This window comes from Anabrus simplex, chromosome 2, assembly GCF_040414725.1.
Source record: "Anabrus simplex isolate iqAnaSimp1 chromosome 2, ASM4041472v1, whole genome shotgun sequence".
NCBI lineage: Eukaryota > Metazoa > Arthropoda > Insecta > Orthoptera > Tettigoniidae > Anabrus > Anabrus simplex.
The window spans coordinates 814,639,361-814,666,669 of record NC_090266.1 but is presented as its reverse complement, the minus strand read 5'-3'; the positions used below and the strand labels follow the sequence as shown (position 1 = coordinate 814,666,669).

The 27,309-nt window shown below is 37.1% G+C and overlaps 1 protein-coding gene across 1 annotated transcript in view; it reads left to right on the top strand.

Annotated features, from left to right (window-relative positions):
- LOC136864476 (dolichyl-phosphate beta-glucosyltransferase) overlaps positions 1-22,163 on the top strand; it is a 333,811-nt gene extending 311,648 nt beyond the window's left edge. The window contains exons 6-7 of the mRNA XM_067141499.2: positions 7,809-7,894; positions 21,421-22,163. Coding sequence (XP_066997600.1) covers positions 7,809-7,894; positions 21,421-21,530 — 196 coding nt within the window. The 3' untranslated portion in view covers positions 21,531-22,163. The remainder of the gene's footprint in view (positions 1-7,808; positions 7,895-21,420) is intronic.
- The last annotated feature ends 5,146 nt before the right edge of the window (positions 22,164-27,309 follow it).

Here is a 27,309-nt window from a genome sequence, read left to right as displayed (position 1 = left end):
TCCATTAACATTGCTCTCATCGTGTAGGCTCTGTCGATTGTGGCTTGTAGGTAGCCTTCCTCCCCCACCTTGGCATTACTCGTAAAATCACCCAAGACTACTTTGATATCATTTACCAGTGCCTCCTCATACAAAGACTCGAGCTGTTCATAGAAGCAGTCTTTATTTTCATCTGCTGTGTCTTCTGTGGGGTATGGGCGCACACAAATGTGATATTAAAGAAATTGCCCTTCAATTGTAGCAAACATATGTGCTCATTCTTTCGTGTAAATTTTGTCACTGCCCCTACCCACTCCTCCCTCACACTAAAACCTGTTCCACTAAGGCTTTTGTGCCACCACTATAAAACAAAGTATATTCTCCTCTGGTTATGCTTCCAGTCTCCTTCCATCATACTTCTTGGAGTGCTATAAGGTAGATGTTATACATCTCGAATTCACTACTTAAATTTGCAAAGGCTTGTGTCCAGCGCAAGCTGAGGACATTCCAGGTTCCAGTCCAAAAATCATTTCCATGTCCAGGCAAAGGTCTAGTACCAAATAAATCAGTCCGGCTTTTCTTGCTTGGTGCTGTTGTCGTAGGAAATTCTCTTTTCAGCGGTAGAGTAGCTAATACTACGCACAACCTTCTGGGGGGTTGCCTCGCACTGCTTTCTTGGATAGCTACCCATTGATGTCAGGGTGGGTTCGTTAGCCTTCTGAAGATCCCTCTTCTCCCCACAATGCAGTAGGTCCCGACCACTTTACCTCGTCTGCAGATTGCCGCCTTCGCCATACTAGACCACTGGTTCTCCTCCATAGATGCCGTTGAGGACTTCTCCCTCCTTTCTGATCCGGGCTTGGGACCAGCAATAGCAGAGTTGGGAAAAGCAGCTGGATTGGATGAATTTTGTGTGGACATAACAGCAGCAGGACCTGCTGGTCTACAATGGCTGTAAGGCTATTTAGAAGTATTTGAAATAAAAAGACTGATACCAAATAACTGGAGAAAAATCAGTAATAATACCTACAGTTAAGAATGGTGGCAAGTAGATATGTGATAATTATTGAGGAATTACACTTGTATCTCAAGTAGCAAAAATATATGAAAGGTTACTAGAAAAGGGAATGACAAAAAAGGTGGAAGGACAGTTGCAAGAAGAGTAATATGTCTTTCAAAATGGAAGATCAATATTAGGTCCCATCTTCAGTATGAAGCCATTAATGAAAAAATATTTGGAGTACAAAAGAGATACGGTGATGACATTTGATTTAAACCTGATGTGGAGAAAGGAAGTACCAATTAAATGTTAAGAGGTGACATATAAGATGTACTACTGCCCAATACTGACATACTCAGTGGAAACCTGGACACTGCCAAAATGTCAGGAGAATAATATCCAGGCCAGGGAATACACGAGGAAGGAAATCGGACGGGAGAAGCTTTACAACAGAATGGAGAGGGATAAACTTAGATGTTTTGGACATATTAAAAGCATGGATGAGGGGAAAGATGCTGAAGTGGTTGATGCAAACCAGGGTAGAAGGAGGAAGAACAAGAGGGAGACCCAGGCTAAAGTGGTTGAAAATGATCAAGAATAGTATAATTAGAAGAAACCTGGATTGGAACATAGTTAAGGAGGAATAATGGTGGTTGGATAGAGGAAGATGGAAAGCTGCCATAAACATCCCAATCCAGCAGATGAGAGAAATGGATGATGATGATGATGATGATTTGAGTAGGAATTTCAAGTAGAATTCAACTCTCCTATATCCAATAGTTTGAGCCTGCACATAATTGAATCAGTGGTTTTGAAAAGGGCGTATGTCCGCGAACTCTAACTTTCGTGAAATCAAGAAAACCTGTTTTGATAATCTATTTTCAGTATTTAAAAAAAAAGAACTTTCCTAGTTACTTGTTGCAAAAAGACATTCTCATGCATTTTATAATTGTTTTATAATTTAGATGAGGTTGTTAAAAAAATACAAATACTAGTGTCCTTTTCAAAACTAAGGGAAAGTAAAAAAATTGGAATAAACATAAAATAGCTTAAACTATTTTAATTTTACAAAACTGAAGATCTATACACACAAGTATTATACCAAGGCATATTTAAGCAAAATATTTGCTTAGTTCTACAAGTTTTGACATTACAAGTATGCTTTTAATCAGCTTCGTCTCTGTCCTTGGTTGGCCACTCTCAGATTTCATTATAAATGGGTGTATGTTTTCCTGGAATGTACTGTTGAAGTTTTTGAATGTCATCCACTTTTTTAGAGTTAATCGGGCACTTCTCCAAGTATGCCTTTTGAGTAGGGAATGGGATATCTTCACATTTTGCCAACATAAAAGTATGAGATCTTAATTCGTCGGTAAAGTCATAAGTTTTCAGCACTCCCTTGTTGCCTCTGTTACATTCAAACATGTATTATTATGATATACTAAACTGTTTCTTTTCTTCTTTAGGAACATTCTTCCCTAAAAACTCAATAGATAAAACCTTTGTCTTATAAAACCTTTCCACCGGTTTTTAAAATCAATTGAAAAGATTTCTTCGTGTAGGACACTTGTAAATTTGCAGCTTGAACTAGCCTCCACCAACATTTTGGCATACTCTGTGGGTGTGTATACACGATCAGAACGTTTCAACTGCCTCTTTATAACGCCAAAATTGCGATCACAAGAGAGGAAGGAATGATCTCTTACTGGGTAGTATTGGATAACTTTTTCAAATTGTCCAGAGGAAACGAGCGTCATTAAGTATCGGATTACAGTATTCCGGTTTTGTCCTCCGGTAGCATCAGAAAATAGATACAACACTTTTGCTGTTTCTGGTATATTGTTTGTTATATAATCGTGAAGAAAAGTGCAAACTTCGTTTGGGCCTCTGTTTCCTAAATCTTCGTGGTATAAATGAAACTCCAATGTCCCTTTCTTCATGTCATACATGCAGAATACATACACCCACAACTGTCTAAGATAAAACACATCCTGTACAGGAATGTGGGGTAGTGGCAGGTTCTGCATGTAATCAAAACAAATACATGCAACATCGTCTTGATTTTTACACATATTTTCAACATCTTTCAACTTTTTATAAAACTTTTTGGATCTGTTTTTGTGAACCAATAACTCTGTGGCTGCAACATGTTTTGCGTTATCATTGAGGAAGTTACTTTTGAGTTTAATGCCTAATTCTTAACATGTGGCACACACATCTTTCTGTGGCCTACCGAATGTATAACCGAAGTTTTCATTAAAATATTTTAAATAAAATCCATAGGTGACTTTGATGACCTAGTATTTCGTACAAAAGAAAGAGAATGCATTATTTTAACAGTGAGCTCAACATTGAGGTATTTTATATCCCGATTTGCATATTTAGCCTCCTTTACAGGAAAAGAAATAATGTGTTCATGTATTTTCTCTACAATTTCCCCAGGTACAGCTTTAGTTCTACAATTTCTACTCTTACCTCGATGCTCTTTTGGAGTCTCACCTACTGTGATATGAGACATTGTATTCTTTTTTTGTGTTACTGTATATAAACTGAGAAAAGCTTTCTTACACACAATAGTTTTATTTCCTTCGCACAAAACACTATAAAGAACATTACATGCTCTTGATTTTGGGTTTTTAGTTCTCGGTCTTTTACGGTGAATATCTGTTTTAGTCAGCAATCCTTGGAGAAAAAATCTTGTTCAGCTTTTGTCCCAAAATCATGAAATACTTGTAAAATTGCTATTTTGTCTGTGTCATTGAATTTGCTGAAACACTTTCCTTTGTACCTGGAAAAAAAACAATTGCATATACCTTCAACAGACAGATACAACTATGTCACCTGGAAAGAAAACAACTGTACAGTACCTTCAACAGACAAAGCTATTAAACTATATTTAATTGGAACCATGATAATTTTTTTTTTTTTGCTAGGGGCTTTACGTCGCACTGACACAGATAAGTCTTATGGCGACGATGGGATAGGAAAGGCGTAGGAGTTGGAAGGAAGCGGCCGTGGCCTTAATTAAGGTACAGCGCCAGCATTTGCCTGGTGTGAAAATGGGAAACCACGGAAAACCATTTTCAGGGCTGCCGATAGTGGGATTCGAACCTACTATCTCCCGGATGCAAGCCATGATAAATTATTTAGTATATTCATTATATAGAATATGTAGAATGTAGGCCTATCTTATGTACTTTAGATAAGGAACACTAATTTTATAACTTTTAGTTCATGATATACTTTAAGAGGTTATCAATGTTCTTGCAATCAGGTCCAGTAGTTCTGGCATTTACAGTTTTACCACTGTAGTTTTTGTGTTCAAGTCCTTTAACTTTGCACTTTTTTATTACATTTTGATTATATTCGTCAGCATTTCTTATGCCTTGCTTACGTTTTTTTAGGAATTATTTCTTGAGAATTAGATTCAGAACTCATATTGTCAAGAAGCGTAGAATCTGACTAAATAAAATAACATTGGCTGCAAGGAATGACTGGATTGACAACAGTTTTGCTGGTTTATCAGATGAGAGCAGGGGCGATTTCTCCGAGCATGCTACGCTTGCTGTGCAAGCGCGATATTTTTCTAAAGCAGGCGAGTTAAAAAAAGTTACAATATGTACCGTATCTGTAATAGATCTGCAATTTACAAATCGCGAGTCCAGCGAGGCTTGCTCGTGTGTTAGGAGCTTCAGCGGAGCTGTCGACACAGCGAGAAATGTATGCGCTCGCAGGTTTCTTCTCTCCAAGGCCGGCTGCAAGCTGTCACGTTTGTAATGTGTAGCTGGATGCTCTGGTCTGAGAGCTACAGAGCTAGTGTTTTGTGTCAGTGAGTAGCGTACTGTAAGTTCCTGATCATCTGTTCTGAATGATTTGACGTGCTCCAACGGGTTCCGAACCGTGCATTATTGACAGCTTGTTATCAAATCCATGTTCTCGGAGGACTATCCAAGAGAAAACAGACATTATTAAGAATGGCAGGCCCTGTTCGGCGCTGCCAGATTTAAAGACACAGCACAGGGAGAAAAATAGAGAATATGTACGTTCGTTCTCTGTATCTCAATATAATAATACGCACTGGTTGACAGGCTGCTTTGCTGGCCGTGTTAACTATTTTCTGCTGATAACGGTGTATGGTGTAAAAGTGGCTTTGACAATTTGAACACCTTGACACTCTTCATTACAAGACATGAGAAATCTGCAAACCATATGAAGTGTTTCTTGCAGTTAAATAGCTTTGGGCGTACAAGGATCGACCACCAGCTGGATGAACAGAAACGCATCAGTGACCAACTTCATAATGAAAAGGTAAAGAAAAATCGTAACATACTTAAACGACTGATCGATGCAGTGTGTTTTTTTTCATAGCAAAAACAGGAACTACCATTTCGCGGACATGACGAGTCTGCAACTTCCGTAAACAGAGGGAATTACATCAAACTTCTACAAATTATAAGTGAATATGATCCTCTTCTGGCAACTCATCTGAAAGACTCCATCATATTTAGAAGGACGTCGTCTGCAATCCAAAATGATTTAATAACAGAAATAAGTAATTGTGAGAAGAATAAAGGAGGAACTTAAACAAGCAACTTTTGTGGCAATAATGTTGGACTAAACGTCCGATATTGTTAATAAGTCACAACTCTCTACTTTACTCCGTTTTGTATATGAAAGTGGTGAAATTCAAGAGAGGTTTCTTGGTTTTTCTGACGTTTGTAAAGATCGCACTGCTGGAGCCCTCTTAAATCACGTTCATGCTATTTTAAGAGTTCAGTTGTGAGAAAAAGATTGTGGCTCAAACATATGACGGTGCTGCTGTCTTAGCCGGTCATGTGAATGGGCTTAATAAACTACTTCAAGACCAGTATCCATATGCGATTCGTGCATTGTTATAGCCACCTATTGAATTTAACACTACAGCAGTCTGCTTCAAAAATCAAAGAATGTACAATTTTCTTCCAAACAATGTCAGCACTTGCTTTTTTTTTTTTCCAAAGTCTGCAAAGAAAACAGCTGCTCTTCGAGATTTTGTTCAGAAGAAGTTGCCAACAGTAGCACCAACGAGATGGAATTTTGCTTCACGTCTTATTAATACTGTGAAGGAATATTATGATACGCTGGTGAAATTCTTTCAACATGTACAGGATACTTCAGACGACTGGGATGAAGACACTACATTGAAAGCACAGGGATTTTTGTTCTTCTTGCTTCAGTTCAACACTAGATTTCTGTTGGCAGTGCTCTCCAAGATTTTTTCATTCTCCGATACTGTGTTCAATATTTTACAAACAAAAAGTCTGGATATTCAGTACTGTGGCTAGAAGGTCGAGGAGCGCTTTTTAAATATCCAGTCTGTGAGAGATGGAGATTTTGATAGTTTGTATGGACATTTTGATACTGAAATTGATGTTTATGGAGAACAGCCGTGCTCTAAAAATCAAAGAATTAGTGATGAACCAGAAAAATCAAAATACAAACGTCTATTCAATTAAATTATTGACAATGTACTTGTCCAAATAGGAGTGCGTTTTAAATGCATAAAGAAATTTGTGGTCTTCTCGCTGTTGGATTGTGATTTGTTTGAGAAGCACAGAAATAGGTTTCCAGATAGTGAAGTTACTGCCCTAGAAAAGACTTATGGGTCATTTTTTGACATTGTTCGCTTAAAACCTGAATTAAGTGTGATGTATTCATCTTCTGATTTTAAAGAGAAAAGTGTTTCAGACTCAATGCAGTTTATGCATACTACTAAATTGTACATGGGTATGCCAGAAATTTACAATTCCTGCTACTACATCCTCTGCAGAACGTTCTTTTTCAACACTGAGACGCATTAATACATATAGTAAAACGACTCAAGGTCAGGAGAGGCTATCGTCATTAGCTATGTTGTCGATTGAAAAAGGATTGCTTGCAAAAATTATATTACAGTCCTCTTTCTATGATGAAGTTATTGAGAGTTTTGTGAAGAGAAGCCACAGAGTAGAGTTTGTTTTCAAGTACGAAGATCTAATAAATAGTTGCAATTTTTCTGTGTTCATAGTTTGACGTTTACTTGTTTAAATTATATAATCACTGGCTTGTCATGATTTGTTAATAATTATAAAATGTGTCTGATTGTTATTCTTTTGGCCATTCTTGAAGGTGTGACCGTAACCAGTTTGAATGCATGTTCATGTAACCGATGATTAAAATGTTCATGTGATTTAGCGATTATTAGGTTTATAAATTTTATTCATTCAGAACGATGCATGTCCCACCCCACCAACTTTCACGAATGGAAGAGCAAGCCTGACTTTCACGACCAGCATTCGCCACTGGATGAGAGTGATACTGTAGTTGTTTTGAATAGGGCATCAGTCCAGTACTGATGCCCCTTTCAAAACATACAGAATTTTGAAACCATGGTAACTATGACAATATGCAATGGACTAATGTCCTTTTTAGTGTAAATCGATGGATAGTGTTATAAGGAACATATTTACTTAATAACCTCAATTCCATAAAAACTGTGACTGATGCCCTTTTCAAAACTACTGATTTAATTATAAAATCCCTACTATGTTATTAAGGAAGATTATTAGGAAAATGTGTGTTTTGTCGATTAAAATGAAACAAAAGCCATTTAGTGTGAAAAATAATTTTCCCCAGCAAATATGAAAAGTTTAAATATACCTCTCACTACTTCCTTTTGCATATTTGGCATCACATTGTATTATATCTTAACTTGGACGATATTGTGATTTTACCTTTATGTTTGTAGGATAACATTTTCCTTTCTTAATATTTTCATCTTAGGTGTAATATTGCTTGTTAACTTTTTCAGGGCCTTTGATGTCGAGATGTTGTATATTGCACAAAAATTAAAAATACCAGTCTCGGAAGTTGCTGTGAATTGGACCGAGATTAAAGGTTTGTATTGTATTTTATCATATTTATTGTAACACTTAGATTGTTAAATGAGAAGGAATTATTCATTAATTATACCCTATCTCAAATAACCTGGGGGATAATGTAAATACCAAAAACACATGGTAAATGCAGTGGTACTGTCTTATCTTTTGGTAAAGCGTTAAAAATACTTTACATGTAATATAATAGGATTTGAGGGATGTTCCACCATTCAACACAATGTAAGGCCATACCAAGGCCATATCGTCATCAATTCTTACACCAACAACAATAGTAGATGACAGTTTAAACTTCCAAAGCAGATCTTCCCCCAACCCCTCAGCTAATTTTAACTACCAATTATTCGTAACATCAGCTCTTCACAAGACTGACAAGTTTGATCCATAATGTACAAAAGCACTGCAAGATTATGTGATCTAGACCAAACCAATTTCTATATTTGTCATATGTTTCATTGTCAAATGTGTTTTATTTCAACTAGTTCATATGTTTTCAAGTTGATTGAAACAAGACCAACAAGTCGGTTCCATGTTCTACAAACACACGGCAGTATTTTTAACCCAGATCCAAGAACTTTCTTAAAGTGCCAAGCGTTTTATTTCATTGTGTATATTATTTGTCATTATGTTTTATGTCAACCTGTTGATATGTATGCAGACAATTATCATTTTGTATATAATTTTGTCATTATGTTTTATGTCAACCTATTGAGATTTATTTAGGCAATTCTCATGATGATTGTTATCAGAGTCCCTTTGATTTAATTATTCTGCAAGAACTGACGATTACTCCAAAGGAGTCGAAACCAGTCTTCGCTTAATAAATTTCAAATATTTTACATTGTGTTGAATGGTGTAACATCCCTCAAATCCTATTATATTAGTTATACGTCAACACGGAAATGAAAATCATAACCTATGATACATCACATGTGTTAAGTGATGTTATTTCTGTGTAAAAGTTATGTACGTCATCTAAATCCATTTATCTTCACTTTTCACTTTTAAATAGCTGTTTAGTTTCAATTTATAATTGATACTCGTGCTTTAAAATACCTTTTGAGAGGGGCGATGTGTCAACGGCGGAACAGCCATTGCAGTATTCAGTTTCGGCTCATTTAGCTAATATACAACCCACGTGCTGTCTGTTTATTGCTGTGTTCCAGGTGTTATTGGCGCGCTAGTGACTTTACATATTATTACGGTTTCTTTTGTGCTAAAATTTAGTAATATGTCATTATTGATTAAGTTGGTAGCCAGTCTTTGTCTTGGTGTTATGGAATTAGTTAACTGTTTTTATTTACGTTTACATAACCTTTGTTAAAGTTCAATGTGGAGTGAAGATGGATGAGCCTTGCTCTTCTCATGTAAAGCATAAGGAGGGAAAAGCACTGAGAAGTGGAGAAGAACAGTGTGCTCACTACGTTTTTAAGAAGTTTTGTGACGCAAATCATGGTAATACTCTCGAAAATATGACGCGGTTAGTAACTGCTACTACTGGCATTTATAGAGCTAGTATTTATTGTGCTAGAAAGGAACTTAAAACTGTAGGAACAGTCGTTTCACCAGAAAAAGTCTGAATAAAACTAAGTTAGTGGACAAGTATGTGTTTCACTAAGAATGCAATTTGGGAAGAAGTTCACAAGTTTTTCTTTAGAAGTGAAATACCAACAATTGCCAAGATATTAGAGTCTGTGAAGAGTGATGAAACCTTGCCTTCATTTTCACGTGCAACGCTCCATAGGCTTTTAAAAACTTTAAATTTCAAGTTTATATTGCATAGTCGCCAACAACTTATTGAAAGGGAGGAAATAGTTTTATTTATTCATTCATTCAAATATACAGGTGTTAGCCCAATTACAATATTTGCTCATAACTTCTAATCTTATTAAACATAATTAGGAAAATACAAGAAATAAAATATACCGAGCTTGATAACTGCAGTCGTTTAAATGCGGCCAGTATCCAGTATTCGGAAGATAGTGGGTTCGAGCCCCGCTGTCGGCAGCCCAGAAAATGGTTTTCCGTGGTTTCCCATTTTCACACCAGGAAAATGCTGGGGCTGTACCTTAATTAAGGCCACGGCCGCTTCCTTCCAACTCCTAAGCCGTTCCTATCCCATCGTCGCCATAAGACCTATCTGTGTCGGTGCGACGTAAAGCCCCTAGCATATATATATATGTACCTTAAATAAGGCCACAGTTGCTTCCTTCCCACTTCCAGCCCTTTCCTGTCCCATCGTCGCCATAAGACGTATCTGTGTCGGTGTGACGTAAAGCAACTTGCAAAAAAAAAAAAAAAAAAAGAAATAGACACAATATAGAGTATGAAATAAAGAGTTACATAACTACAGTACAACAGCAGTAATGAAGATAAAGAACATAATAAAAAGAGGAATAAAAACAAAACAAAAACAGGCACCATGGCATCATTCATCTAAATAATTATGTGTAATAAATGCCTACAAGATTTCAAAAAGTCAGATTTCTTATTTTGAAATAAATCCATGTTCAGAGGATGTAATTTATTATACAGTGACATTCTGTATAGGGGTGAATATACATGTTTGTTTGTGTTAACTCTTGGCAAGAAAAACAAACAAGGCTCCTGTATGCCTTTTTCACAACATTTTCAATATGAGTAAGTTAGTGAAACTTAAATTACTAATTAATATTTTTCCTAAATCATTAATTTCACTTACTTGTTCCAATTGGATATCATTTATCTCATCTTTTTACATTGAAAAAGTGATCTTCCTGCATTTATTAATAATGAAGGGTAATTTGTTAAATTTTCTCCATTCAGACAAGATATTTAAATCAACTTGTAGATCTAAACAAGCATGCACGTTTGATATTGATTTATATAATTTAATATCATCAGCAAATAATAATACCTTTGAGAACCAAATTTTGCTAGGAATATTGTTTACGAACAAGAGAAACAGCAAAGGACTGAAATTAGAGCCTTGTGGTACTCCAGATTTTGCAATGTAATTATAAGGAAACATGTTTCTGTAAATTACAAACTGACTTCTGTGCTTCAGATATGAAACCAGAAGAGATATAAGAGTCTGATCTGATTATAATCCATTAATTTACTGACTAAGCTGTCATGATCTACTTTGTCAGAAGCCTTTTGTAAATCAGTATAAATAGTGATTATAATCAAAGAGAAATTTGGAAAGGGAATCACAGTCCAAGGAGAGGAAATCAAAACCTTGAGATTTGCCGATGATATTGTTATTTTATCTGAGACTGCAGAAGATCTTGAAGTTGCCGAATGGTATGGATGAAGTCTTGGGTAAGGAGTACAAGATGAAAATAAATAAGTCCAAAACAAAAGTAATGGAGCGCAGTCGAACGAAGGCAGGTGATGTAGGAAATATTAGATTAGGAAATGAAGTCTTAAAGGAAGTAGATGAATATTGTTACTTGGGTAGTAAAATAACTAACGATGGCAGAAGTAAGGACGACATAAAATGCAGACTAGCACAAGCAAGGAAGAGCTTTCTTAAGAAAAGAAATTTGCTCACTTCAAACATTGATATCTGAATTAGAAAGACGTTTTTGAAGACTTTCGTGTGGAGCGTGGCATTATATGGAAGTGAAACATGGACAATAACTGGCTCAGAAAGAAAGAGAATAGAAGCTTTTGAAATGTGGTGTTACAGAAGAATGCTGAAGGTGAGATGGATAGATCGAATCATGAATGAAGAGATACTGAATCGAATTGGTGAGAGGAGATCGATTTGGCTAAATTTGACGAGAAGAAGAGATAGAATGATAGGACACATCTTAAGACGCCCAGGACTTGTTCAGTTGGTTTTTGAAGGAAGTGTAGGTGGTAAGAACGGTAGGGGTAGAGCAAGGTATGAATATGACAAGCAGATTAGAGCAGATGTAGGATGCAATAGTTACGTAGAAATGAAAAGGTTAGCACAGGATAGGGTGGCATAGAGAGCTGCATCAAACCAGTCTATGGACTGAGGACTCGAACACACATCAATCTCATTAGAATCATACTGTACAAAGTTACATAAATTGGTTACTGTGGATTTCTTTGGCATAAAACCATGCTGATAGCATGGGATAATTAATTTCACATGATTAAAAATACTTTCAAATATTTTAGCTGGAGACGATAGAACTGTAACTGGCCTTTAGTTATCTATTAACTGTTTCTTCCCAGATTTATAAATTGGCATAACTTTGGGATATTTCCATTGTTTTGGAAAGGTAGAACTAGTTAAGATTAGATTGAATAATATCTGGAGAGGTTCAGTTAATATATCCCTACAAACATTAAATATTTAAGGAAGTATCCCATCGGGTCCCGCAGACCTTTTGGGTTTTAGATTCCTTATAGCTCTGTCTGTTTCTGCGGCCTTTATACATTTGATCTGTCAATTTTTTCTATATTTGATTCTATAGCTCTATTTTTATCGACTGAGTAACAAGCTTCATCTTTTGAATATACTGATTGAAAATAATCAGCAAAGGTATTTGCTATATCTTGATTTTTAATGTACTTTTTCCTATTATATTTCATTTACACATTGTATACTTTCTGAATTCTTTTATTTTAAAAAGTTCCAAAAATTGCTCGCATTACTATTTATTTCAATGTCAATATGATTAATATAATCATTAAACGCAATCTTTATATCATGTTCGATTTTTTACCTAAGCACTTTAAACTGAGTCAAGTTGTATTCTGACAGATGTTTTATCTTCCTGAACTTATCCTTTAGCTTAAGGTTCATACTGATATGTTTTGTAAACCATACAGGATACTTACGTTAATAAGATTTTACTTTGGGAATACATTCATCCAATACTGAGCCAATTTTCTCATAGGAGACACGAACAGCTTCACCAACATTTTGACCCTTCATTTCCCCCCATTCACAATATTATTTCTCAAAACAATATACATTTTCAAAAAATAATTTGTTTTGAAATTATATTTACAACTTGCCTCATTTACTTTAACACTATGTGCCCGGCGGTAGTAATACTACTACCAAGCAGCGTGCGCCTGAGTGCCACTGTTAGTAATACTACCACTACGAAATTTGAAGTTCAGTCACTCGAAAGCTATTCATGTTATCGAATTAGTTTTTGTTTTAACGTGTTGTCGATTTCCTTTGCTATTGATAAGTGGTGTTATCGACCGATAGTGATTGGTGGTGCAACCTAGGGACAAAGTTTCGTAGCCATGTGCGCTCAGCTAGATCTTACCTAATTGATGACATACGTATTCCTCGCACTCTCTGGTTCAATAAGCTCAAATTCATGTGCACGTGTTCTAATGGATTATATGACTTAACAGATTTAAAATGATAGTCTATTGCAGGGCCATCCACACAGCACTCCCCAAGCGCTAGCGCTCTGGCCGCGCTCCAAGCCAGATTTACGAGCGCTTTGGTGAAAGTAGTTTCGGTAGTGGTGGGAGGAGCTTGGCTGGCTGAGTGCACAGTCTGCCCGCCGCGCCGAAGTGTGCAGCCGACACATCAGTCACTAGTCTACTCCAATGCACTTTGTTGACAGCGTGTAACTAAATCAGTTTCACAGTCATCATTACTGAACATCAAACAAAAAAAACAAAAAAAAAGGAGTGTCGAAGCAGCAGTCTTTAAAGCAGAATGGGAAATTTCATTTTTCTGTACAGCGTATAAAGGGCATGTCAAATGTTTAGTGTACCACCGAGATTTAGTGTGCTTAAAAAACACAATTTGGAATGGCACTACAGTGCCAACCACAGGGATGATTACAATGAATTGACAAGACGCCAGTCGCCAATCACCAATCGAAGTTGGAAGAATTGAAAGAAAATTTCAAGCAGCACTATTCCATAAATATTATTGTTTTAATTTAAAAATGCTTGTTTACAAACGGGAATGAAGAAATTTGTTTTGAAATTATATTTATAACTTCTTATCTGAAGAACACTAAAATTGTGACTTGCCGTATTTTTGTCTGACAGGAGATAGAGGAGAGTGAGGTTGGTGGACTCATTTTATGAGCAAGTTACAAATGTTTGATGCAAGTTGCCAAACATGGGAAACCCTTCGCGGACGGGAATTTAATCAAATAAGTGCCAAATGGACGCAGCGGCATATACCGGTATTTGTCCTATGGAGCTAGTTGAGAAATTTGACAAAATCTCCCTTTCTCCTCAAACTGTGGCTCGCAGAATAGACAATATGGCCGTAGATATGGAATAGCAATTACTGGAGAAGGCAGCAAATTTTGTATCCTTTTCCATCGCCCTCGACAAATCAACCGACGTTGCGAACACAGCTCAGCTCGTTATTTTCATTCGAGGGGTGGATGACGATCTTCGGGTCACCGAGTATTTCCTAGACTTGGTAGCTCTCAAAGACACCACTACCGGTTTTGGTATTTTCCAAGATGTGGAAGGTGTTTTTGAGTCAGTGCGAATAAAATGGGACCACTTGACGTGTGTAACAACAGATGGAGCTCCTGCTTTACGTGGTCTACGCATGGGGTTCCTCAGCTATGTAAAATTTAAATGGCCGAGAGCGGTAGTACCCTAATGGCGGCGATCAATTGCTTGATACACCCGGAGGCAATCTGTTCAAAAGTCGCCAAGCTTAAAGACGTAATGGGAACAGTTGTGTGAATGGTGAATTATCTTTGCTCCCATGGACTCACGCACCGTCAATTCAAGGAGTTCTCAGATTGCATTGAAGTGGAGTATCCGGATATCCCATACCATGCAGAAGTGAGATGGCTGAGCAAGGCGAAGGTGCTTCATCGTGGGTTTTTTTTTTCGTGATCCTAATTGGGTGGCGGACTTGGCATTTTTAAGTGACATTATTGCCCATATGAATACTTTGAACACTTCGCTTCAGTGCGAAAAGCACAATATCTGCAATTTGATGGGGAAAATTCATGCGTTCAAAAGAAAATTGATTTTATGGGATAACCAGTTGGATGCAAGCAACACAGGACCTATTCCATTGCTTGAAACAGTGAAAGAAAGTGTTGACTTTGATGAATACTTGCAGGTAATTCACCAATTACAAGAATAGTCTGAAAAGAGATTTTCAGAATTATCAGAACTGCAAGTGGTGTTAGATGTATTTGTTCGACCATTTTCTCGTTGTGCAGACAGTGTTCCACAGCTATTTCAATTAAAGTTGATTGAACTGCAGTGCAATGTTTGTCTTCAAGACAATGTCATGAAGTAAAAATGAAATGAAATGGCATATGGGTTTTAGTGCCGGGAGTGTCCGAAGACAAGTTTCGGCCTGCCAGATTCAGGTCTTTTGATTTGATGCCCGTAGGCAACCACCGCATCATGATGAGAATGAAATGATGAGAAAGACGACACATACACCCAGCTCCCGTGCCAGCGAAATTAACCAATTAAGGTTAAAATTCCCGACCCTGCCGGGAATCGAACCTGTGACCAAAGGCCAGCACGCTAACCATTTAGCCATGGAGCCGGACATGTCATGGAGTTTAGAAGAATTTTACAGCGTTTTGTATAAACATGCATGTAAAGTTCTGTCAGTATTCGGCTCAATGTACATTTGTTAACGTTTCTTAATGGTTCGTAAGCTTATCAAAAGTAAACATCATGCAACAATGAGCGATAGAAACTTCCGCAGTTGTTTAAGAATAGCTGTGTCTAGAAATATTTGGAGAAGATTGTTTGCTCCAAAACTAAAAGACTCGTAAAAACGACTGAGCAAAAGTCACTCAAGGTCTGTACTCTCTATTCATATTGGTAAAATGTTGTTGAATTTTCTTCTCAAATATGTTCAAATTTCAGTTTTGAATAAATCACATTATTGTTTACTTAACACTTGAGTTTGTTTCCTGCACATTCCATACATCGGAGTACCATTTGATTTGTATACGCGGTATATTTGTTATGGCAAAACGGCCCAGTCAGTATGATGTCAACAATCCCACAGAAGCCATCAGCCGCACGACTGTACGTACGTATCAGGTCAGCGTGGTCCAAACATAGTTCGTCTGTCTCAGGTCTCCTCGCTGCCACAGTGTATTGGTGTAGGGGAAGGAGCGCTAGTCTGACTGCCGAGTGCTCCTCGAGCGCAATGTCTGGATGGCCCTGGTCTAGAGAGTCAGCAGTCTGCAATCATCTCTCAGTTAGTCGATTTATACTGTATATTGGGATATGGATCCTGGACCTAGTACAAGTAAAGGAAATCCTACGCGTGCATACAACCCACAGATAAGTGAACAGATTATTACGGAACTTATAAATGATTCCGATTCTGATGTGTATGAAAGTGATTGTGAAGAAGAAAATGAAAATCTACAAGCCCCTCATCAGATTCATCACCAGAAGAACCATTCACAAAAAGACAAAGGGAGGTGAGAAGCACGGGAACACAGTGAAAGCATGATATTGCTCCTGTGAACAGGCCCATTTTTTCTTCCCCTATCGAAATGTTGTGAACGTTTGGTAGTGATTTGGTGAGTAGTGTTGCTGCTGAAGTTACTGAAGAATCACGAGCATCATCTATGGGAAGGCTAGTAGGTAGAGATTATTTTGCATACAGAATAACTGCACTGGGCATGAAGAAGGAAGGACACTCACAGCGTACGTGCAAGATTTGCTACAAGTCCAAACACAACTCCGACCGTGCTGTGAAGAAAATGACGGCCATATATTGCCATAAATATGACGTAGGTCTTTGCATTGGAGAATGTTTTGAGTGTTACCATACATACCAATAGCTGCTTCTGTGGATCCGTGGTAGAGTGTCGGCCTCCGAATCCCAAGATAGCAGGTTCAAACCCGGCAGAGGTAGTCGGATTTTTGAAGGGCGGAAAAAAGTCCATTCGACACTCCATGTCGTACGATGTCGGCATGTAAAAGATCTCTGGCAATACATTTGGTATTTACCTGACAAAATTAATTAAATCTCAGCCATAGACGCCCAAGAGAGATCCGGTTTACTCTGTCTGCCATCTAGCGGACCTAGAGTAAAGCGGAACGTCGAAATTGACGAGCAGACAGCCAGATGGCGTCCAATCGAAATGTCTGCACACGGTAGCTGAGGCCATACGATTATTATTATTGTTATTATTATACATACCAAAGCTAAGTATTGGGAATAACAATGTGTAATTCTGTTGTTCAGTGGCTGAAAACTATCAAAATTTTCTGAGTGAATTAGGAATTCAAGTGCGTGAACAAGGATTACAGAATGTACCAATGCTGTAGCCTTATTTTATTTCCAATGCTGAAGGTATGCATTTTTGAATTGATTTCATGTGATAATCCACTTTTTCAACAATATGTATATAAATTTGTTTATTTATACTGCAAAAACTGACAGAACTGGGATTTTTTTTTTTTTAACAGTTTAAATCACGCCAGCACAGGGTAGGGATGCTATCTTGACTCGTCCGGGCTCATAGTGTTAAACAACTTCAACACATTATATCTAAAATGAGACATAACATTAGACTTGGTCAAAAACTTTATATAAGTTTTTACGCTACTATTAGGTGGAAAATATACAACACACATGCAGTATATCATTATAGATTACTTTAAGCCACAGTGATTCAATGGTGATTCATTTCCTAATTCCAAATTATTTACCCTATCAGAACATAATGCAGATTTAATGCCCACTAGAACTCTTCCACCAGTTTTCTTATTAGTGGCAAGTAAGTCTCTATATTTCCTGTAAACTATGTATTGATCATCAAATATTTCAGTCATAAATCCCATCTGTCAACCATGTTTCAGTCAATGCATTGATATTGAAATTACTAAGGTTGTTTCCAATTTTCGCTCTAGGCCATGGTCACTTCCTTTCCACTCCTAGTCCTTTCCTATCCTATTGTCACCATAAGACCTATATATGTTGGTGGGATGTAAAACAAATTGAAAACAAAAATCTTGTGGAAAATCCAGCGGTATACTGAAACAGGCAGTGTGAAAGATTGTATGAGCGTTGGTAGATCTCGCAGTGCGATAAGAGTGGCAGCCCATATCTGGAGCTCAACATTTAACCGTGATTAATATTGTTATGAATAAAACGCAGTCTGTTTTATCGGTCTAATTTATTTCAGGATGACTCCATAAATTCACACACATATGCCAACACCACACACACAATTATATTCAACCATGAATGACCAGACTCGACTAATTGCTGGGTATTTACATGTCTCTTCTCTTCACAACGGGTGGCCAATTAGGTGGTCTACCTGGTTGGGGCTATAATTCTTACTGAGAGGCTTGCCTTACTTTCACAGTCAAATACAGTGAGCTACTTAAAACTGACAACTAGACAGCAGCAGTTCAATAGTGCTAACCAGCAGGATACTTCTCACAACAATGACCATTAACACTGTTCCAATTACAACTATAGCTGCTCCAGTTGCTGACTCTGCAACAATCACTGTACTGTGGCGTATGAGGAGTAATTAATTACAATTTTTGGGCGTATTGCAGTTCTATCCTCTGGTTGCTTCCATTGTTTTATAATCCCTCAGCATGATTTGTTCAGTTAGAGTCGCGCAGCCGTGAGCTTGCATTCAGGAAAGAGTGGGTTCTAAACCTCACTGTCGGCAGCCCTGAAGATGGTTTTCTTTGGTTTCCCATTTTCACACCAGGCAAACACTGGGAAGTACACACATACACGATACTCAACAGTAGAACACACAGTATTCTGTTCTGTGTACAACAAAACTCTGATTTTGGCAGGGTACAGACAACAACCAGCACTACTGCTTTCAAGCTCCAGTGTCTCATTCCACATCTGTACGCAGACAGTACTACAAGGCAGTACACACAGTATTCCATTCCATATGTGACGATACTCTGACTCCGGTAGGACACAGATGGCAGCCAACACTACTACAGCCATCCTCAGTCCAGCTACTCACTTGACACTCCATCGCAACAACAACTCCTTGTTCAGACTCCGGTGGGACATTGGCGACAGCCAACACTGCTGTTGCCCAGTCTATCCACCGAACTCCAATGCTCACCCAAACACACTGACTTCAAATTTGACTAACTGTTCACTGCTGGGCTCTTTTTTATAGCTCTGGTGATGAATACCGGAATATTTGGGATGTGGATAGAGAGGGAACATTCTCATTGCACCTCCGAGAAACTGCGTGGGTTAACCAGACAACAATACACAGAAAGACTGACCATGCCCTCGGGCTGGCAGTTCCCAGTTGACTCACTAGTTCCTTCCAAGAAGTACCAAAGGGCACTACGACAGGCCGGCCAGGTGACAGTATTCTGGGTACTTTCTGAAGACCTTGTGCCTAAAGCTTATCAGTGGAGCACCAAACATTTCTTGACATTGCAGCTCAAGCAACAGGGGAAACTGAAATCAAGGCAGCTCCTGGAGCAGTACACCCACAATGGGCATCAGAGGACTCTCTTCGCTGATGAGAAAGTCTTCACCATCGAAGAGAGCTTTAACCACCAGAATGGCAGGATATATGCGCTAAGTTCTCGAGAATCTCAAGAGAGAGTTTCTGAGGTCCAGAGGAGTCATTGCACCTTCGCAGTCATGCTTTAGTGGGAGATGAGCTATGAGAGGTCCCACCACGTTTCATTTTTACGAAAAGGGCATTTTAAAAAATGCCAGATTGTTTATGGAAACTCCTCTTGTGAAGGACTTGAGTCATATCATATTCAAAAATGAGCCTTGAAACTTCCAGCAAGATTCTATGCCAGCTAATAAGGCAAGGACCACCCAGTGGTGGTTGCAGGCCAATGTACCAGACTTAATCTCCACTGCTGGGTGGCCTTGTGGTAGCCCTGATTTCAATGGTCTGGACTTCAAACTGTGGTCATTGCTAGAATGAATGGTCTGCTAGATAAGACACCCTGTGCTTGAAAATTTTGAAGCGATCCTTGGTGGCAGCGGTGACAGATTACCCGATTGAATCTGCTGGTTCTGCAATAGATGACTGGCCAAAGACACTCGTAAGACTGTGTGCATGATAACTGGACATTATGAAGATTTATTGGTGCAAATGATACCTAATCTATAAATTGAAAGGAAATTGAAAAATCTTGTACCATGTTCCGGTCAATATAACTTATAAAATTTCCTGTCTGTCAAAACACAAAATATAGAATAATATAACATACGTATTAAAAAATGAACAATTATAAGAATGTCACCTTTTATTCTACAAGAACGTCCTCAGATTGTATGAAATCACTTTCATGCGCATGCTGTATTTTTGCAGTATTGTTTACGTTACATCCGTGATTATGAAATGTTGATATTATGAACAAGTGAGATATATTAAGAATGTAGAAGTCCATTATTGAAACTTTAATTCCTTTGAAAAATTCTGTTTGTTAAGTAATGGAAGTGAAAGTAATTTAAGATAAGTATTGGAACCTTTCTCAAAGTTACTAAAGTGTCCATAAGAAATTCTACATTCTTAATTTATCTCACTTTTACATACCATCACCAGTTCACAATCATTGGCAAGTTTATGCAATGTATACAATATTGTACATATCCATACATGACAGCCGTTGTACAGAAAGGGACCTAAGGCCGGCAATGGAAATTTTACAGCAGAACTGAACAACGTTGTGTGGGGTGTAAAAATTGCATTTCTGTGTTTTGACTTCTTGTGCTACCTATGGGTATTCTTAACAAACTAAGTTATGCAGCAGTTTAAATATTTGCCACTCAATATCATGAAAACTTTGTACAATTTGTAAGAAAATTAGTGAAAGCTGTAATTGCATTTTTTCAAAATACAGTTTTCTTCATAGCAGTAGTCAGTAATTAAATATCTCCTGAAGTACTGCACCTAGAAGAAGAACTATTTTTTTAAAATTCTCAGTACCTTTTGCCAATTTTAGAAATGCAAAAAAATCAAAAATGAAAAATTCGACTTTAGGTTCCGTTCCGCGCAACAGGTCACATATGATGATACTTTTAATTTATGTACTTTTTTTAGTGTGCACAAGATTGGTGGTTTATACTGTGATGATTGCAGGGTGGTGAAAAGTGATTTAATAGAATCTGAGGATGTTTTTTGTAGAATGAAACATGTCTCTTTCTTAATATAATTGCTCATTTTATAAGTATGTTACAGTGATCTAAGTGTTATATGTTATGTTCAGCGGACTGTAAAACATATAAGTTATATTAACTGAATGAACATTGGAAGAGAATGGCTTCCTTCTTAACAAAATATCCCAGTTATTCAAATAATATTTGAGACAGTATTTATGACTAGACTAGGTATGCAGAGAAGTAAAGGGATTGGTTTAAACTGGAATTCTGTGCACATTATGGGAATGGTACTTGAAACCCCTGCTCTTACTTATAGGGTATGTGCAGGGAACTTGATGCGAACCTTTGACTTGACTTAATGTTTATCAAGTTTTCAACATGTCTTGTTGCTTTTTTGTTCTTTATTTATTTTTTCTGTGTCTCTTATCTAACAGTCTTGTATTTAATCCCAGTTTAAATGCTGATAATGAGTCTTGTTTTGTGTTCTTGTTCAGGTTCAAAAATTATACCAGTTTTCAGCTGGATTCAGATGGGAAAAGATGTATTCATGATATGGTTCAAATATCGTATTGGAGCATGGACCCTATATGGAGAACGGGATTGATTGAAGAAATCAAAAAGTGAAGAACTGTTCTTGAGGAATAGATATTACATTTTGATCTTAGCCAAAATGTTGAGAAATTATTCTGGACCAATAAATACAATTTATCTTGCAATGGCTTCATCATTTACCCTTACTTGGAAACTCTCTTTTATAGTACAGCTCATAAGAAAACAATTCAAGAAAATTAGTGTTGAGATAAATGTTTTTTGAGAGGTATGGCCAGATTTTTAGTTTTTATCATATTTTAAGATCATTAATTGATTCAATTATCAACTCTGTCATTTTATGCCAGAGTTTTTTCAAGAGAGCATTCTTTTGGGGGTGTAAGTAATAGATGACACAACTAATTTACTGTGGACATTACTGTTATATTTCTTTGCATGAAGTCATGTACTGAGTGGGTTGGCTGTTCAGTTAGCGTCGCGCAGCCGTGAGCTTGCATTCAGGAAAGAGTGGGTTCTAAACCTCACTGTCGGCAGCCCTGAAGATGGTTTTCTTTGGTTTCCCATTTTCACACCAGGCAAACACTGGGACTGTACCTTAATTAAGGCCACGGTCACTTCCTTCCCAGTTCTAGCCCTTTCCTATCACATTGTCACCATAAGACCTATCTTTGTTGGTGTAACATAAAACAGATTGTAAAAAATAAAATGATGTTGGATTCAACAATATCCACATACTTTGTATTTGAAATCTGTGTTTTCCGAGGCTTGCCAGCTAATGTTCATGGGTTCTTGTATTGTTTGGTGAATGATTTAATAATATTTGGTAACAGCATTGGTATTTGCTAGTATGATCATAGGATCTTGTTTTGTTTGGCGGATGATTTAATAATTATGATAAAAGACATTGGTATATGCAGAATGGAATTGTTTTGCTTTAACCGTTTGTTATTAAAGTAGCTGTTACAATTTCTATGATTGTACTCGGATACATCTGGCAAGGGGAGGCTACAGATATGGGATGGCCGATTTTGATTAAACTTTAAGAGGTTGATCTACATCAAATATAAGCAGTTACATGTCTGAGGGTTTGTGCCATTGGCCTTATTTAACAAGAAAAGGACCATTAAAATTTTGGCTTTACATCACACCGACACAGATAGATCTTATGGCCCATTTAAATTTAACAGGCTGGATACCTCTTGGCAATGTGCTGCTGAGTATCAGTAGCACTTCTTGCCTAAGTCAGTGATCCTGATTTTCACGTCGGTGTCTTCGGTTCGAGGTGCAGCAGTGTGTCATTTTTACTCTCTTTTTCCTCCCTTTTTTCCCCTTTTCTACTAATATATATCTTTTATTTTTTAGCTCTATGCAGACTAGGAAAAACACAGATTAATGTGTTTGAAGATCATACACAGTTATGCTCTATCATACAGTGTTAACCTGCACTGTTTTGTTCTATGAAATGAAAATGATTTATGAAATTGTCAAGAAAGGATATGGTAAACTTGAACTATTGACATCGTAAATAGAACTTTCTCAAAACAATTCATAGCATGAATGCTTTTTATTTGATTTCTTATTACCTTTACTAGTCCTGTTTAAAATGTTGACAGTTTCACTCTCCCCTGTCTTTCCTCATACAGTAACTGTAGTAAAGTTGAAAAAAAAAATAAAAAAATCCAGAGATAATAAAGGTTTATCAATCAATGAGTGGCAGCGTAAATGAGTTTATGATACATGATATGGCACAAAACATCGGATCAATATCTGTTAATTTTTTTATGTAGATCAGCCTCCCAAATTTCAAATGAAATTGGTGACCCCATACCCCTTGTGAGTTGAATCGATGTACCAAATAAGTCACCTCATGACTTTCCACCCCACATCAGCAGGTCCACCACATGGCCTTGATTTCATTCTACTACATTACAGGTGCTGAAACATTTTGCCGTGTGCATACTTCAAGTGATGTGAAGAAGTATGGTAAATTTAATTTAGTCCGAGAAATTAGAAGTCACATTTTGAAGGGTCAAGCATTAATTAAAATATTGCAATATGAAGAGTTCATTTTGTTGTAAGTTGCTATGTACCTACTGAATAATTGTGATAATCTTAAATATCATCAACAGCATAGACATAACATTGTAAATAGTGACTGCTAGCTGGTAGTTCAGTTGTTGTTTGAAGGAACTGTGGGGGATAAGAATGGTAAGAGATATGACTAACAGATTAGAGTAGATGTAGAATGCAATATTTACATACTTATGAAGCATTTAGCACTGGGTAGTATGATGGGGAGTTACATCAAACTAGTCTGTGATAACAACATGCAGAAATAACCTGATTTGGGAGTCTAGTTCTCACATGGAATGCACAGGTTTGATCTTTTAATTACTTGCACCTTTTTATGTGATCACCATATACCAGTTACATTCCCATTGTAAATAGTCCTTGAACAACGACAAACATTGAAGTACTGCTCTGACGGGAATAAAGTGAGAAGAGAGGTTCATGAAATTAGATAAATTGTTCAACAGTTATAAGAAACAACAAATGGCAAATCAAAGTTGACTTTCTAAAGCAGAAACCTCCTATTATTTTTAACAGAATGGAATTAAGGAGAAATATATATGAACAGTGACATTGGTTTCATTATCCTACATAAAATAGTGCTACTTCAGAATTCAGCATACCTACATTGCTGGCAGAAATATTGCCCCTTAACTTTACAAGGTTTTGTGAGAAGTTTCATTCCACACGTTCCACTTTTCATTTGTGATGTCGTTACTATATTTACAGGTATTATACCTACATATAACACATTATTTGCAGGTACTTTACCCCTGTATAGAACACTACTTAAAAATTTACAAACTCCAACTTGAGAAATTGGAATAGAATGAACTGGAATTACATGAATTTATTTTATTTTATGGAACTCCATATGACAATTATTCTAAGTAATACATAATTTATTATTATGCCTCACAATTTTAGTACTTAGGAACATATTTTTCTTCTGTCACAGTCTTTCTGAAAAGACGTTTGAGTAAGATTTAAGTACAGCAAACAAAAACTAATACTTAGATATTACTGTTGTTTCTTACTGTGTAGAACAAATTAGACAAAGAAAATAATGTCATTAACAATTATTCTTATCCAACTGCTCTTTTTTTCGGTGTTATATTCTGTTTCATTTTCATGTTTGGTTGTCAAAGAAAAGGTTACTGTGTAGAAGTCCTTAATAATAATGTTCTTTGCTTTTCGTCCCACTAACTAAGTTTACAGTTTTCGGAGATGCCGAGTTGCCAGAATTTTGTCCCTCAGGAGTTCTTTTACATGCCAGTAAATCTACTGACGTGAGGCTGATGTATTTGAGTACCTTCAATTACCATCGGACTGAGCCAGCGGAGGTTGGCGGTCCACATAGCCAGCTCCGGACGTGATGTAGCAGCATAGTAAGAATCTTCTGAAGTGCAGTTGTGCCATCTTCGGATGTCCTTCAGCCATGAATTCCTCCTCATGCCAACAGACCTTTTCCCCTGTGTCTCACCTGGAATGATGAGTTGTAATAGCTGATACTTCTCACCTCTCATAATGTGCCCTAGATATTTGGGTTGTTTTTTTTTTTGTTTTTTTTTTTACAGTAAGTAATAGGTTTTTTTGGTTTCTTCATGCGATGAAGGACTTCGTCATTCGAAATTTTCAGCACCCAAGGTATTCGGAGTAGGCGGCGATATAGATACATGTCAAAGCATCAGTTCTTTTTTCTAGATTTTGATCAAGGGTCCAGCTTTCACATCCAAAGAGGAAAATGGAGAACACACAGCACCGAATCATTCGCATTCTCAATTGCAGACTTAGATCCGATTTTGTAAATAGCTGTTTCATGCTAAAAATTTGTCTCCTGGCCTGTTCTATTCTAGATTTGATCTGTCTCTTGAAATCACATTCCTCATCTAGCACAGTACCCAAGTATTCGAAGGAGGATACTTGTTCAATCTTACTGCCTTTAATTGACAGGGTTGCTTGGATATTTCTTTTAGAGAAGACTATAACTTTGGTCTTGGAAGCGTTGACAAACAGGCCAAACTCTTCACTGCACTGGACTAATTTGTCTATCATGCGTTGGAGCGCAGGTAATTTATTTGCTATGACAACAGTATTATCTGCATACCTGATAGTGTTAATTTCCTGTCCATTTATAACTATCCTGCTGTTTTCTTCCGGCAACACTTCGCTAAATATTGCTTCAGAATAAACGTTGAACAAGAGAGGTGATAGCACACATCCCTGACGAACACCTTTTCCGATTGTAGTTGCTTCTGATGTTCTTTGGTCGATTTTGACATCTGCGGTTTGATTCCAGTACAGTGCGCTGATAATGCTAAATCGCTTTGGTCAATACCAGTCGATCTTAATATCTCTACCATCTTTTCATGTTTCATGCAGTCGAAGGCTTTTTTGTAGTCAATGAAACAAGCATATACATCGTTATTCATGTCCCTGCACCTCTGTACTAGTACATTTAAGGAGAAGAGTGCTTCACGTGTGCCGACCCCATTTCGGAAGCCAAACTGGATCTGATCCATGAGATTCACATTTCTTGTAAATCCGGGTGTGCATGATTCGCAGAAATATTTTGAGTACATAGGACATCAAACTAATCATACGGTAATCATCACACTGGGAGGTATGAAAATTGATCTCAGCCAGTCAGAAGGTATCTTTTCTGATGTATAGATAATGTTGAGCAATGATGTTAGTAGGCTGAGGCTGGTTGAGTCCTGTTCAGCTATAACTTTAACAACTTCAGCGTAAATTCTGTAAGTTTCACTTCGACTCCTAAAATAATCTCATTGTTTGCGTTCCTTAATATTTGTCTGCATCACTTTCTTTGTAGACCACTCAGCTCTTTCGCCTTTTTATATAGGTTAAAGCAAATACAGTAGAGACAATACGCGACACTTACGGATTTAGCCTTGTTGAAATGGGAGACAAATCGATGGTGGCGCTCCTAGTGACTTGACCTGAAAAGTCGCGCTAGATTCAAATATCAATGGAAATGCATATACGAAAATGAATAAATAAATTACGTCTAGAAAGAAAGTATTATTGAGATATTAACTATGAAGTTGCTAAAGCAATTCTGGATAAATGAATGAAGAATTATTTAAAAGGTTATTATTTAAATACTGAAATTAGACATATAAACAAGATGTTAATTGGACTGCTGTGAAATGGCTTGATCTTTCATTTATTCATTACTTTTTTTTGCTTTAGCATTCCTCCCTGAACTTTTACGGCTAGATTTGTCTTTTTTCTCATTTAAAAAACATTGTATCATCACATTAAGACACTTGTCAATAAAAATATCGGCACATTCCCTACACACATGATGCAATGAATTAACATTTAAAAGCTGGACAATTTTCCTCTTAACATGAAGCCTACTAACAGAAAGAAAATCTATAAAATCCTGGCTTTAATCTGAGAAGAGGGATAAAAGAAAGAAAAGTATGAAAATGTTGTCAATAGTGATGCTTTGAGGAATATTTACGTACAATTAGAGTAAAATGTAACATACCCTTGGCTGTATAGTCGAGGATTTCTAAAGCCGCTGGCCTGGAAATGATCTGAACAGATCTTATTATTCTTATATAAGCTTAAAGTCCCTTCTTTCTTGTGCACCTTATCCAAATCACTTATGTGACATTTCAAAACCCACAGATCACACCTACAACAACACATCAGTATTGAAGTTTAACTGCTGCACTATACAAAAAAATATGCGTACTATATTTTAAGCCAGTTAAAATATGGGTCGAGCAGGT